At 40.0% G+C, this 15,510-nt stretch overlaps 1 protein-coding gene across 4 annotated transcripts in view; it reads right to left on the bottom strand.

Moving 5' to 3' along the window:
• Positions 1 to 93: 93 nt before the first annotated feature.
• The window catches only part of TEC (tec protein tyrosine kinase), a 132,666-nt gene continuing 117,249 nt past the window's right edge, over positions 94 to 15,510 (bottom strand). For 3 of the 4 annotated variants that reach the window (XM_023224693.1, XM_023224695.1, XM_023224694.1), the window contains 8 exons: positions 14,783 to 14,916; positions 10,958 to 11,032; positions 10,003 to 10,174; positions 9,670 to 9,886; positions 5,636 to 5,700; positions 3,172 to 3,290; positions 2,926 to 3,083; positions 1,107 to 1,774 (listed from right to left, as the gene is read on the bottom strand). In XM_023224693.1, coding sequence (XP_023080461.1) covers positions 1,691 to 1,774; positions 2,926 to 3,083; positions 3,172 to 3,290; positions 5,636 to 5,700; positions 9,670 to 9,886; positions 10,003 to 10,174; positions 10,958 to 11,032; positions 14,783 to 14,916 — 1,024 coding nt within the window. In that variant the 3' untranslated portion in view covers positions 1,107 to 1,690. Of the gene's footprint in view, positions 711 to 833; positions 1,775 to 2,925; positions 3,084 to 3,171; positions 3,291 to 5,635; positions 5,701 to 9,669; positions 9,887 to 10,002; positions 10,175 to 10,957; positions 11,033 to 14,782; positions 14,917 to 15,510 lie in introns of those variants that run through there. The other variant, XR_002734200.1, reaches the window with a different exon arrangement.

Below are 15,510 nucleotides of genomic sequence, written 5' to 3'. Positions count from 1 at the left end.
CATGTACCCTGGAACTTAAAAAAAAGTTGTGCATGTTTTTGTCATGGGGGTATGGTTAAATAGGTAGACGAGAAGGAATGTGGCAGATTGTGATAAGGCTCAGAATAAGCAGTTTACTTTCTTCCATTATAAGGGGCACAGGAAAAGAATAAACACAGCCTTCAGTGGATGGACTGCCTGCTGCACAGACTCTAGACTGGCCAGGATGAAATGAAATGGTTCTCTAGGGTCAGAGTGAAGGTGCTGCCCAGCACAGCCAGTCTGTGTGTTCACCCAATGCTCCAGAGCAGACCATCGCAGCCTCCAGAGGAGACGGAACTCCTGAAGGGAAGGCACTGTGTCTTCCTCAGCTAGTTACCCCACCCATAGCAAGAATAACGTGTTGGGCAATAAACAGTCTCTGGGTGACTGATATAGTTTCTTTTCGCTGGCACTCACGTAACCAAGATAATTTCTTTTCCTTGGTGCTCACGAGGAAAAAAGGCAGGCCCTAACTCCATTGATGTCTTAGTAGAGCTTCTAAGGGTGAGAAATCCACACACAGAGTCTTGACAGCAGGGTCTCCTGTGAGGTACAACAGTCCCACCCATCCAGGAACCCAAGTCCAACCAGGCCTCCTGAAAAACGCACGGGAGGCAGCTCAGAACACCATGCTCGCTGTTTCTCTTGGTAGCTTCCTGGATCCTCCACAACTCGGGGTGCTTCCGGTCCTGTGTGAGGTGGGGGCAAACTTTGTTGTGAACGTCACCTGATCCTTCTGCCCCAGAGCCCAGCACTTCCAATTATAGTGCCTGTGCCCCAGGGAATATTCTTAAGGCTTAGAGGTAGATTACCTAGTTTAATTTTCCATCTGATTCTGATTAGCTGCGGCCACCATGGGCAGGATTACATAGGCCAAATGCACGTGGTTAAGTTGGACAGGCATCCCCAGACACATTTACCTGAGTGAGGAGGGGGTGTTACTCATAGAAGAGTCTAGACTTTCTTCTCTTCAGGTATATTTGATGTTCAGGGGGAAATGAATTAACAGCTGTAAGGCACAGTCTCTAGTCCTAAGAAGGTGAGCTCATATACTACAGGATTAAAAGTTTCAATTAAAAGACAACTCGTGTTTCTTATAAATATATAACTTTATATATTACATATATTTATAATATACACAGCATACAAATATTGTTCATGTAATACTAAGAGCAGTCTTGAAAACTGAGATGTTTTCAAAACAAAAGATGGGTACTTATTTAGGTGGGTTCCTGATTTATCTAGAACCCAATTGTAGACAATGTCTCAGGCCCAGATTTCTGTAGAAGTCAAAGGGAAAAAGAAGGGTTGCTGGGTCATGACTCTAATACCCAAATACCCTGGCCTTCAACTGGCATCAGCTAACATGGTCCCATGTGTGCACCCCTAAATGGCCAAACCCTGGGGCTATACACAGAGCCTGGTAAACAACTGTCACTCAAGTGCCTGAGGAATGAATAGAAATGAGTGATTTTAATCACCATTTCTAAGGCAACAGAGTGTTTCTAAGTGGAAACACTCTGGGAGATTCTGTCTAGAAGCAAATTCTTTATGTGTTTCCACTTTACAAGTAAAATCATCTACATGTCCAAGTGCTCAATAAATTAAAAGCCACAAAGTGCCCATCCTTCCTTGCGCTTTGGAATCTGGGAGCCACTGGTTACATCACTTATCTTCCAAAAGTTTCTTCACATTCAACTAGTTCATCTATTGTGCGCAGCAGATCTTCAAAAGAAGGCCTTCCCTCTGGTTTCTGCAATTAAAAGTCAAAGAGAAGCTGTAGGTTCCAGAATCCATTCCAAAAAACCTCTCACTGCTCCGACTCCTAAACACAGCATATTACAGAGAGGCTTCACTGCTTTGGGACTGGGACATACAGGCATCTTCAAAGGGGTCTTGTCTCTACCCTAATCTACCCTGCATGTACTGCTGCTAGGCTAACCTTTCTAAGACACTGCTTTCATGCCTCTCTTCAAGAGACATGCCTGTGAAATCAAGTCCTGCAAATTTATAGGGCCCTATAAATCTGCCACTCCCCCACCCTCTTGTCACCCAATTTTATTCCCCACAAAATCCCTCACATGGGCTGTCTGTTAAACAGGGGCACTATCTCCACCGTCGTGCACAAACAGCATGTTTATAACCACCTCCTTACCTTTGCTCAAGCTGTTCTCTCTCCCTTTAGCACCACTTCCTGCCCAGAATGTCTATGCCCATCCCAATCAACTCTTGGGGAGGCAGTACAGCCAGTGGTTGAGACCCTGGACTTTGGAGTCAGACAGGCCTATACTGCTCTGTAGTTAAGTGACCCCAGGCAAGCAGCAACCTCATGACCCTTAATCTTCTCATCTACAGAGTGGCACAGTCAAAGTATCTCCACTTCAAAGTGTTGTTTTGAGAACTAAATCCAAAACACTAAGTATAGTGCTTGGTACATAATACATATGAGCTAATGTTACTGTCTTTCAGAAGTCATTTGGTATCTAACTTCTTTTAGGAGGTGACATTTCAATACTTCCAAAGACCTCGGAAAGTTGAGGTTTAGAGAAAGAAACCAACTCTGGTATAAAAATAGTATTTCAACTCTACAAGTGACCCAGTGAAAAAAGAGCTACTTCTCCAGGCGTATTCCCCAAGTCCATAGCTCAGGCAACTACGGAAGGAGTCCCACTTGAGAGTGAGGAAGTAGCCTGAATGTATTGAGGTAGTTATTAGCATTTTCCACATCTTTACAACTTCTTCCCGTTATTCAGAATTTGAGTTGAGAGGGTTGGCTTCCTACCTAGAGCTTGAAATCACTATAAAGCATGCACCACCTCACTAGGCTATAAAGACTGCATGTTATCTATTTACCAAGCCCAATCCCTAAGAGATTCAAAAAGAAAGCACACAAAAAACCTATACCTCCTGCCAACATCTCAGCATCACTTCATATACATAGTTGGATGCCAACTTTGGCTGGTAGAGTCGGTGGCCTCGAGTAACCATGGTTACCACTTCATAATTGGTATATTTTTCAAAGGGCATTCTGCCTTCTGTGAATACTTCCCACATTAAAACACCTGGAAAAGAATAAGGATTACCAAATGGATGTATCCACTTCCTTCTCAGGGCGGACAGACATGAGGAAATATGGACCATGGATCTTACCAAATGACCAGACATCTGATTTGCTGCTGAAGCGGCTGTAATTAAACACTTCAGGTGGACACCACTTCACAGGAAACTTAGCACCAGAAGAACTTGTATACTGATCATCCAGAACATACCTAGAGTAAGACACACCATGGGTTTACACCTCTGAAGAACAATCTGCATTTTCTACTTGTTCTTTCATTTTTTTCCCCTTGCAATCAAAAACACAGTTGACTAAAGTCCAACAAGCATCCGGTTGAAGCTAAATGTTCACCTCAGTGGCCACACTTGGTGATTTCCAACTTCCTCTCAGCTTAATTTAAGTGCATGAGATGGATGCATCACCACATTACCATCTGCACTTTGATTTTTCTGTTTTTCTTTCTTTTTATAAGGCAATAGAGACAAGGTATCATAAAATAGTTTGCAAGCTTTTCTTTGTAAGCAATTCTGTTCTTTAAATACAATTTTACCCACAGGCCCCTTATGTAAAAAATCTAAAGCAGAGCTGCTCCAGAGGAAGTGGTATCAAGTATCTAGAAACACACAGGCTTTCAGCCCTCACAATTCCACAGAGCACAGTTTAAAACTACAGCATATGAAAATAGCAAATGCAAAAAAAAAAAAACAAAAAAAAAAAACAACACAACACAAAATATGCCACATGTGAACAGTGGAGTATGCATTTATACATAACATCCCCACATACATACATGCACTCAAAACAATACTATATAACTTTTTTATGTGAACATACTATGTCCTTCTGGAAGAACATACAAAAACTGGCAACAGTGGCTAACTTTGGGGGAGAATCCTTGATTAGGGTTGGTAGATGAAAAGACTTCAGCCCTTTCCGTAAGGTGGGCAGCACATATTTACAAAAGGAATGTATTTCTGTATTATGTGTGAATATACCATTAATTTCTAAAAGCTTCTATGAGAAAATTTTCAAAGAATTGCACAAACGTCCTTTGCTCTGTAGACAAAGATGGTGACTCAGCACAAAGCCAGCTGCTGGCTGGCAGACAGTGCCACTATGGGCTGGATCAAACTGTCAGCCAGGGGAGTGTGACTTTAGGGTATAAAGAGTGTTTTTGAGTGGTTGATACAAAAGTGCAGATTTTCTGAAAGCCTAACATATGAAGATTGAACATATGAAAGTGGCCGACAGCCTGCCAAATATATAGTATCTTTATATAAAAGTAAATAAAGAGCACTGGTTAATTAATATCCTAAGAGTTGGAAGTTCTGGTCCCATTTCTGACAGTAACAGTTTTCTAATCTCCCTGGGCCTGAGTTTCCTTAGGATTTAAACTTGGCCCTACACGGCCTGGTCCTTGCCTGCATTTATAAGCATTCCTGGTGCTGCCCGTTGGCCAGCTACCCTGGCGCTTTTTCCATTCCTTGAGCAGGCCAGACGTGTCCCAGACTTCAAGCTTTTTCACTTTTTCTTCCTACCTGAAATATTTTATCCTTTTATTTTCACCTACACTGGCTACTTCCTACCTTCTTCTCTCCAGACAAATCTCCCCATCTCAAAGAGGTCGTCCTGAACATCAGATGGAGTAGCCACCCTCACTCTTGCCCTGCATCGTCACTCGGCACCACCCCAAATTATCTCTATTACAGGGATCAGGCAACTTTTCTGTAAAGGGCCAGATAACACATATTTCAGATCTGGCAGGCTATACAGTCCTCAAGACAGCTACTCGACTCTGCATCTGTAGCGGGAAAGCAGTCACAGGTAACACCTAAATGAATGAGCGAGGCTATGTCTCAGTCACACTATTTTTATGGACAGTGACACTGGAGTTTCAGATTTTTTTTACCTGTCATAATATTCTTTTCATTTTTGCATCCATTTAAAAATGTGAAACCCAAATGAAGTGTGGGTCAGACTGACAGCCACAGTTTACCAGTATCGACCCTGTTCAATTATGTAACTTTATCAGGTCTTCTGATTCACCTTCTTCCTGAATGTAAGCTGCATGCGGGCAAGGACTTGTAGGTCTTATTCTCTAATATGGTTCAGCCTATCATTATGCCTGGCACACAGCAGGCACCTGATTTTTTATGGGTGGATGTATGGATGAATGAATGGACAGACAGAGGAAGAAGCGACAAAAAATAAACTAAATACCTTTTAAAGGTATTTTATAATATTATTAAATTATAAAAATTAAGAGAAGAAAAACACTGCAGACATGGACATACTAAGAACCTCACCACCAAATATGTTTTTGTGAAAACAAAAGATTCTAGAAATCAAATCCACACCAGGAAACATAGTATATTTAACAGGCTATACTACCACCTAGTGGAGAGAACTACTAACATCACAATACATACTTATTTTAATCTGAGAACCAGTTAACAAGATTTCCTTTCTGCTTCATCATTGCAAATTATTCCCACACTTATTAATTCCACCAAAAAAATGAAAACATCACCTAAAACCACATATACTTGGACATACCTGGCCATTCCAAAATCAGATACTTTTACAACTCCCGCCTCACTTACTAGACAATTTCTGGCAGCCTGGAAAACAGCATTATGATGGTATATTAGTTTAAAAATTCCACTATTTAAGTAGGAAAATATAAGTTCTGTTCATATTAAATTTAGTGTAACGTAGTCAACATTTGCAGAGGTGGAAATGTCCTTTAATAAGTTGTTTTTACCCCTATGGAAGTATTTCCATTGTGTATTTGAAAAAATGAACAGAAAGGCAGGTCAGAAAGTCATATTTGCAATAAGGCATTATTGTATAATCTTTACCAATTGTCTTTTTTTTTTTTCTTTTTTTGAGACAGGGTCTGCCTCTGTCGCCCAGGCTGGAGTGCAGTGGTGCAATCTTGGCTCACTGCAACCTCCGCCTCCCAGGTTCAAGTGATTCTTCTGCCCCAGCCTCCAGAATAGCTGGGATTACAGGCACCTATCACCACACCCAGCTAATTATTGTATTTTTAGTAGAGACGGGGTTTTACCATTGTGGCCAGGCTAGTCTTGAACTCCTGCCCTCATCCACCTGCCTCGGCCTCCCCCAGTGTTAGGATTATAGGTGTGAGCCACCACACCGGCCAACTGTCATTCTTAAACAAGGGCTAATAGAAGGGTCAACTCACTTTTCTCCCTCCCAGACCTGCTCTTATTAAACTATCCAATTTTCTTACTGACAATGAGAACATCTCTTGAAGTCCTTAATCCGGTTCTTACTAGGTGAGCTTAATAATACACAATCAGCAAAATGAACCATCACAATGATGGGTGACCAATCTCTTACCCAATATTTCTGCTCAGTGATTGGTCATCTCATCCCAGTCAAAGAACAGGCTGGGTGCAGTGGCTCACGCCTGTAATCCCAACATTTTGGGAGGCTGAGGCAGGTGGAAAACTGGAGGTTGGGAGTTTGAGATCAGCCTGGCCAACATGACAAAACCCCGTCTCTACTAAAAATACAAAAAAATTTGCCAAGTGTAGTAGCACACAACTGTAGCCCCAGCTACCTGGGACTGGAGGCAGAATTGCTTGAACCTGGGAGGCAGAGGTTGCAATGAGCAGGGATCACGCCACTGCACTCCAGCCTGGGCGACAGAGCAAGACTCGGTCTCCAAAAGAACAGCTATGTGTGAATACAGTTTGTTTTTTCATTTATGTTCCCAGTATATTATAACATGATGTACAAAATTGGTCAAATACAATTGTGGATTATTTAATTTATATTTTCTTGCACATTCTTCAAGGTTACAAGGTTCAAGAAAATAGCTTGATAGAAAGACATGGTATTTCTCAGAAGGAAGACATGATGATTTTTTTTTGAGACCGAGTCTCGTTCTGTCACCAGGCTAGAGTCCAGTGGTGCCATCTCGGCTCACTGCAACATCCGCCTCCCGGGTTCAAGTGATTCTTCTGCCTCAGCCTCCCAAGTAGCCAGGACTATAGGCGGCCACCACTACGCCAGGCTGTTTTTTGTATTTTTAGTAGAGACAGGGTTTCATCATGTTCACCAGGATGGCCTTGATCTCTTCACCTCGTGATCTGCCCGCCTCGGCCTCCCAAAGTGCTGGGATTATAGGCGTGAGCCACCACACCAGGCCAATAATATTTTAATACCATAACCCATAGACCAAGATGTGTTTTTCTTCCTGACTGTTCATAATTCTATTTTCTCTATGTGGCAATTGCACTTATATGAGGTTCCCTCTTGCTGAGTGCATTTTAAGAGTCTCATAGGCCGGGCGCGGTGGTTCACGCCTGTAATCCCAGCACTGTGGGAGGCCGAGGCAGGCGGATCACGAGGTCAGGAGATCGAGACCATCCTGGCTAACATGGTGAAACCCCATCTCTGCTAAAAATACAAAAAAAAATTAGCTGGGCATGGCGGCGGGTGCCTGTAGTCCCAGCTACTAGGGAGGCTGAGGCAGGAGAATGGCGTGAACCCGGGAGGCAGAGCTTGCAGTGAGCCGAGATCGCGCCACTGCACTCCAGCCTGGGAGAGTGAGACTCCGTCTCAAAAAAAAAAAAAATCTGTTATAAAATGAGAGTTAATGCCCATTCCCTGGACTGCCTACATCTTCCTATGAAAACACTTCACAACTCCACAATGCCTGCGCTGGATGGTCAACAGGATTCTTTACCAAGGAGACAAGAGCACCTGAAGTTTCCCATAAGGGGTGACACAAACCTACCATAGTAATACCAATATCACAGGCACAGAAATATGAGAATCGTTTTTGCCAAAATATCATCTGTCTGGAAGGTGTAATCTGCCACACCCATGTAGATATTCAGTTTTTATCAGTTTTGTAAGGACAAAACAGACGAAGGTTCTTAGTTCACGAGTTTCAATTGACAGAGATGTTCTTCGTCATCCCTGACATAATGATAACAATAACTGATGTTATCTATAGCATGTCTATTTTACAAAGCCCTTTGCCCCAGTCAAATAATGTGATCTTTAAAACAGTCTTGGAAGCCAAACAACATTATAACCCACAATTTACAGACACTGAAACTGAATCTAAGATAAGGTAAGTATCCCAAAACACACATAGGAAATCAAGTGTTCCATCTCCAAATCTTCAACTCTCTAATATGCTTTAATTCTAGAGAGCATAGCATAGTAATTAAGCAGGGACCCTAGGGCCAAGCTGCCCGGGTTCAAATCCTGGCTCTACAATTCACTTGCCCATTGGTAAGTTATTTTATCCTATTTGCACCTCAGTTTCCTCATATGTAAAAAGGGAATAATAAGAAAATCTACTTCCCAGAATTATGATTAAACGAGTTTATTTGTAAAATACTTATCAGAACAATGTTTGTCTAAGGTGACTGCTAACTTTAAAAAATGTTTTGCTAAGGCTGGGTGCAGAGGCTCACACCTGTAATCCTAGCACTTGGGAGGCTGAGGCAGGCAGATCGCTTGAGCAGATCGCTTGAGTTTGAGACCAGTCTGAGCAACACAGCGAAACCCCATCTCTACAAAAATTAGCCAGGCATGGTGGCACGCGCCTATAGTCTCAGCTACTTGGGGGCTGAGGCAGGAGGATCTCTTGAACCCGGGAGGTTGAGGCTGCAGTGAGCCAAGATTACACCACTGCACTTCAGCCTGGAAGACAAAGTGAGACCCTGTCTCAAAGAAAAAAAAAAACCCTGTCTTAAAGTTTTTCTGCTTTCTAAAAGAAATGTATCCATGCTTTATCACTAGAAAGCTAAAACTAAAATACGGGAGGAAGTCCCAAATGAAAATTATACTCTTCTTGGTGAAAGAATTATTTTCTTTCAGGGGACAGACAGTGCTACCGATATGCTGAAAACAAGCATTTTCAGCTGATCATTTTCAGGGGCCAGACACTGCTGCTAATATGCATTTGTAAAGAACAGGTAGAGAAGAAAAACAGAAGGAAAAGAAGAATGGAGGAGAGAGTGAGAACAGGTGAGAAGGGAAAAATTGTCTCCATCACAATAATTTAGAACTGGGAACAGATTTCTTTTACTGGTATTTTGAGAAGTTAACATGAACCTCCATGTTTTCCCAGTGATTTGAGAGATTTTTTTAAAAATCCAAAGGATTTCTCTTATAGTTTCTGTTTCTAGTGTATGAGGTGGAAAAGAACTTGGGATCTAGTTAGAAAGTCAAGGCCAACCGCAACTTCCCTATTTATCACAGTAGGCAAGCCATTTCACTTCCCTGAAGCTAATTTTCTCATCTGTACAAGAGTGATGGTAAGAGAATCCACTGTGAGTAGCTATCTCATGGGATTCTTATGGAGATCGAAACATTAAAACATGGAAACTTGCTTGGAGATATTAACTAGGTAAATCATTAGATTGAATAAAGATCTTTCCTTTAAAATTACAGGGCAAGTTAAATTTACCAACTTTAAAAATAACGGTGAAAAATTGTTAAGAACAAACATTGGCTATTAATACATCATTGCACATTTGCTGAGCCATTGTTACAAAGGAATTCAGCCAATGAGTGGGAATGTGGGCGGCTAGGGTTACCAGATCTCTGTGGATGAAGCTGTTTCTCTCCAGATACTCCATCCCTTCACACACATCCTGACACATGCTCAGCAGCACGTCTCTACTGAAATGACCTTGTCTCTGTCGGAGGAAATTCAGAAGGCAGCCCCTTTCCATGAACTCGGTAACAATGTATATTGGTTTCTGCTGGGTGCATACACCATAAAGCTGCACTAACTTCGGGTGTGTCAGTTTCCTGGAAAGGAAGACATACATATATATAGTTACTACAGGAAAAGAAACTACCAAGTTTTTGGTGAGGGGCCACTTTTTAATACAAAAAGGTGAGCCAGAAAGATGATCGCCACTTACATCATCACTTTAGCTTCTTCTATAAAGTCCTCCTCGCACATGGCACCTTCCCGAATAGCTTTGATTGCGACTTTGTACTGGGCTCGCCATTTGCCAAGCCTCACCACTCCAAACAGTCCACTTCCCAATTCCCTCATAAAGGTCAGTTCTGAAGGGTTAATCTCCCACTTCTCTGCATGACAGAAGGGGAAAATGTTCATATTTAAAAAGGAAAACTTAGCATGAATCAGAGATGGGAAAAAGAACCTATAACCAAGATCAGATCAACCTCAGAATTACAGGATAACACTGTAATAATTCCTGGTAAAACACAAAAGAGACTTGAAACCTGCATCTGAACTGCCAAAGCTGGGGAGGATGAATCCCTTCTAACCAATGTGAAATGAAGAAGGCAAGACAATTCTGCACAAGCGTTAACAATAATAATAATAATAATAATAATAATAATAATAATAATAATAATTATATAGCCTGAAAGTTAAAGGTACTTTTGTCAAACAAACACTTCCTTCTTTACCACTCTTCCTTCTCAGGTTTTTTTTTTTTCTTTTTCAATTCCATCAAGTTGGAAATAATGTAATCTGCTGTTTTAAAGGCTTTTGTCAGAAGCGACAAAGACAACTAAGTTGGAAGCTTTCCTTCTTACCTCCATCCTTACTCACGTTCTTGTAACCAATAAAGCTGATGAGAACCAGGAAGAGCTTTGATTTATTTTAGATGTTAACATGGTAATGCTTATTTTTTTACTGACAGAAAGTTTTCTATGGAATTATGAATAATGATGAAAACATAATACCTAGGCTGCTATGGTCTTAAGTATAATTATCTAAAAACTCGTACTACAAACTTATGAAAACAGTTCCAGTATGTGAAATAGTATACATCCAAATTTATCTTATGACAATGGATTCTTTTCAAGGAAAATCAGCTCATGCAACCACAAAATAAGAGTTACCATAGCTGAATCCTGCAGTGGTGGGTGCATTCTTCCCTTTCACACTAACTGGGTACCGAAGCCGGGTGACAAGTCCTAATAATCAAAGAAAGTGTTGCAGTCAAACTCATTCATAATCATTCTGCTTGGTCACATGCTACAGGAAACTCACTTATAAAATTCATCATTTATTCATTTACTGCTCATCCTCTGTGTGTACATACAGCACTGTGCTATATGCTTTTATTCATTCAACAAACATTTTCTTTTAAATACTATAGTGTTTTAACAGGCACCATGCTAGCTTTCTCTTTTTCCAAATATTTTAAAGGATGTTAAAAGGTTTCTAACAGTTATTTCATGTTCTTTTCCAATATGAGAGCTGAACTATGAAAGGGAATTATATTAGCCTGCTAAAAATGAAAGTTATTCACCTGACATAGTTCAGTATTAGCAATCTTAGCATAAAAATCGGGCTCTAAGATAGCAACAATTCGGAATACCAACTACTGGAAATCAGTGTGGATCTTTTAACCCAAGTTGCATACAGCACTAAATAAGAAACAGGAGGTGTCTCTTCCATAAACACCCATAGCACTCTGTATTTCCTCTACTACAAGATATCTCAAAGCAATTTAAAATCATCATGTACTTCTCCGTCTCCCCGCAAGTGGTAGGGTCTCGGAAAATCAAGATCAGTGACTATACCTAGTCCACCACAGTCTCCCCAAAGTCTGGCTCTGTTTTTGGCATGCAGTAGGCACTTGATACATGTTTGGTGAATGAATTGAGGTGACAGTGAAGAATAAAACTTATACAGGAATACAGAAGAAAAAATTAGGGAGCAAAAACACCAAAAAAGAAAACAACAGAATGAGATATAAATTGATATGAAATCAGTTCCTCAAATGTTTAACACAAAGTTACCGTATGACGCAGCATACCTATAACTAGGTAAATACCCAAAAGAAATGAAAACTTATTTCCACGCAAAAACTGGTGTACAGCTGTTTACAGAAGCATTATTCATAAGAGAACTAATGTGGAAACAACCCAAATGTCCATCAACTGATGAATAATAAACAAAATCCATACAACGAATTATTATTTGTATACCTGGCCACAAACCAATTTCTAACAATGTGTTCAGGAAGTCCATCACAGCAATAAACATTAATGGCAATTTACATTGTCTAGAATTCCTAGTGATATTGTCAGCAAATTTTTTCCTTAACTTCATTTTAGCTACAGTTTGTACATATCTAGGCTGTGTCTTGGCTTCCATAAGTAGATGAAGCACGACTTTCTAACACAACAGGTGGATGGTAAGATAATCCCCCTATATTTGGAGATAGAGGGGTTGATCCCGTCTCAACATTTAGCATTATTATACTAAATTTGAAACTGTTATTTTACTTAAGAGTTAAATGTAGACTTGTATGCTGGCCTGAGAACCTAAGCATTCCACAAATGTTGTGTTAGGCTCTGGGTTGTGACTCAATAATAAGTAGAAGTTATTGTGCAATTGCTATGTGTCAAGCCCTGTTCGTTTTGTTTATATTATCTGATTATTTCAGTAAACTTGTGATGTATGTTTTTATTTATTTTTTTTATTTTTCTTATTTATTTATTTATTTTTCTTTTTTTTATTATTATTATACTTTAAGTTGTAGGGTACATGTGCATAACGTGCAGGTTTGTTACATATGTATACTTGTGTCATGTTGGTGTGCTGCACCCATCAACTCGTCAGCACCCATCAATTCGTCATTTATACCAGGTATAACTCCCAATGCAATCCCTCCCCTCTCCGCCCCATGATAGGCCCCGATGTGTGATGTTCCCCTTCCCGAGTCCAAGTGATGTCATTGTTCAGTTCCCACCTATGAGTGAGAACATGCGGTGTTTGGTTTTCTCTTCTTGTGATAGTTTGCTAAGAATGATGGTTTCCAGCTGCATCCATGTCCCTACAAAGGACGCAAACTCATCCTTTTTTATGGCTGCATAGTATTCCATGGTGTATATGTGCCACATTTTCTTAATCCAGTCTGTCACAGATGGACATATGGGTTGACTCCAAGACTTTGCTATTGTGAATAGTGTCGCAATAAACATACATGTGCATGTGTCTTTATAGCAGCATGATTTATAATCCTTTGGGTATATACCCAGTAGTGGGATGGCTGGGTCATATGGTACATCTAGTTCTAGATCCTTGAGAAATCGCCAGATGTATGTTTTTAAAAAAGGGAATGGAATGCATCTACATACTACAACATGACAATGTCAAAAACAGTTATGTTAAGTCAGTGAAGCTAGTCACGGAAGACCACATATTCTGTAATTCCATTTATATGAAATGTCCAGAATAGGCAAATCTATAAGGGAGACAGAAAGTAGCTTAATGGTTGCCTGGGGCTGGGCTGGTGAAGGGGGATGGGGTGGCAATTATTTGATACAAAACTTCTTCTTGGGATGATGACAATGTTCTTTAAAAAAAAATTTAGATTATGCTGATAGTTGGCACAACTCTGTAAATATGCTAAAAACCACTGAATTGTATACTTTAAATGGGTGAGCTTTATAGTATATACATTTTATCTAAATAACCATTATTATTACCTGAAAAAAGGTGAACAGTCACAAAATAACAGGCTTTGCAAAGGGTGCCTTCAATAAAATTTCAAAATTTTTCATAAGTTGGGTGAAGCACTTGGCTATCCCTGCTCAGTTACATTTTTAAAGTCAAAGGCTGGAAATCTTTCTATATAATCCTGTGGAACTTTAATTTTCATAAATGTGGTTTCTGTTATTTTTTGGTATTCAGTTTGTTCCCACTCTGGTGGTCGTGTACCAGAGATTCAAGAAGATGGTTAACTTGTAGGATATGATTAGTCTCTGGAAACCTACAGCATAGGACTGAATCCTGGTATATCTGGCATCTTCTGTGACTATTCTGAAATAGACATATCTTGGACTTTAGTATCAAGGACATATATACCACATAAATGTGAACGTTTTTTAACTTTTAAGTTCAGGGTTATAAGTGCAAGTTTGTTACATGGGCAAACTTGTGTCATGGGGGTTTGCCGTACAGATTATTTCATTACCCAGGTATTAAGCCTAGTACCCATAAGTTGTTTTTCCTGATCCTCTCCATCCTCCCAACCTCTACCCTACAAAAGACTCCAGTGTGTGTTGTTTCCCTCTATGTGACCATGTATTCTTATTGTTTAGCTTCCACTTATAAGAGAGACCATGTGGCATTTGGTTTTCTGTTCCTGTGTTAGTTTGCTAAGGATAATGGCCTCCAGCTCCATCCATATCCCTGCAAAGGATATGATCCCATTCTTCTTTTATGGCTTCACAGATTCCGTGGTGTATATGTACCAGATTTTCTTCATCCTGTCTATCACTGATGGACATTTAGGTTGATTCCATGTCTTTGCTATTCTGAACAGTGCTGCAATGAACACCCACATGCATGTGTCTTTATAATAGAATGATTTATATTCCTTTGGGTACATACCCAGTAATGGGACTGCTGGGTTGAATGGTGTTTCTGTCTTACTATCTTCCACAATGGCGGAACTAATTTACACTCCCACCAACAGTGTATAAATGTAATGTGAACATTTGCTATATACCACTGGAATAACTCATGTCCTAAGGTCAAGACAGAGCTTTTAATAAAGCTTGATATTATTTCTAATTATTCTTTGTATATATCATTCCTTTAATATGCAGTAATTTTAAATCAACCACATTCTACAATGAACTAATCGCAGTATCTGATCATTTTAATCACTACCTTATATTTGAAGTAGGTTTTCACAGCTCACTTACCTGCTGCATTGTGCTTATGATATTCAATAATCTCAGGAATGGAGCCAAAAGCATGTTTTTCAGCTAGGTAATACTTCTTTGGAGATGTTGTTGTTTCCTTTATATGATAATGCCTGAAACCTGATGAACCTTCTCTAGAACAAAAATCAAAATGTGTCAGAACCAAGTTGAAATAATAAAACTTCATTCTTAAGGTGTTTTCTACAAGGGCAACTACAGCGTCTATCCATATGATTCCCTCTATTCCTGGCACGAATTTTACTTTCCCCATGTTCTTCTTAGCTTTGTCTTTCATATTAGCATGTCAAAGTTTTTAAAGTACTCACTGAAAACATACATGGCCCTTTGCATGAGATTTTGAAAGAGAACATTTATGAATTCCACTTAACAACAGTTGGAAGTCTTAAAATAGCTATTAGCAGCTACTGCTTTTTGTTCCTGCTGTTGCATAAACTTACAAATGTCTAGAATACTTAAATCGCCAATAGCGAATAAATTACACTTTTAAACATTCAACTTTAGGTACCTTTCTAGAGCAGAGATCTTCTCTAGTCCTCTCTTGCTAAAAATGCTTTCAAGATGACTCCTGTTGCTCTTAGGGTAAAGCTCAGACTCATTGACATTGACATGAACTTGCCTCTGCTTCAACTCTCAGGCTTCTCTCTCCTCCCTTCACTCTGCTCCCATTCTACCACACAGCTACAACATACTTTTCAGTGACTTGAACT

This window comes from Piliocolobus tephrosceles, chromosome 3 (genome assembly GCF_002776525.5).
Source record: "Piliocolobus tephrosceles isolate RC106 chromosome 3, ASM277652v3, whole genome shotgun sequence".
NCBI classification, from domain to species: domain Eukaryota; kingdom Metazoa; phylum Chordata; class Mammalia; order Primates; family Cercopithecidae; genus Piliocolobus; species Piliocolobus tephrosceles.
The sequence above is the reverse complement of the archived record's forward strand: the minus strand, read 5'-3'. Positions and strand labels throughout refer to the sequence as shown.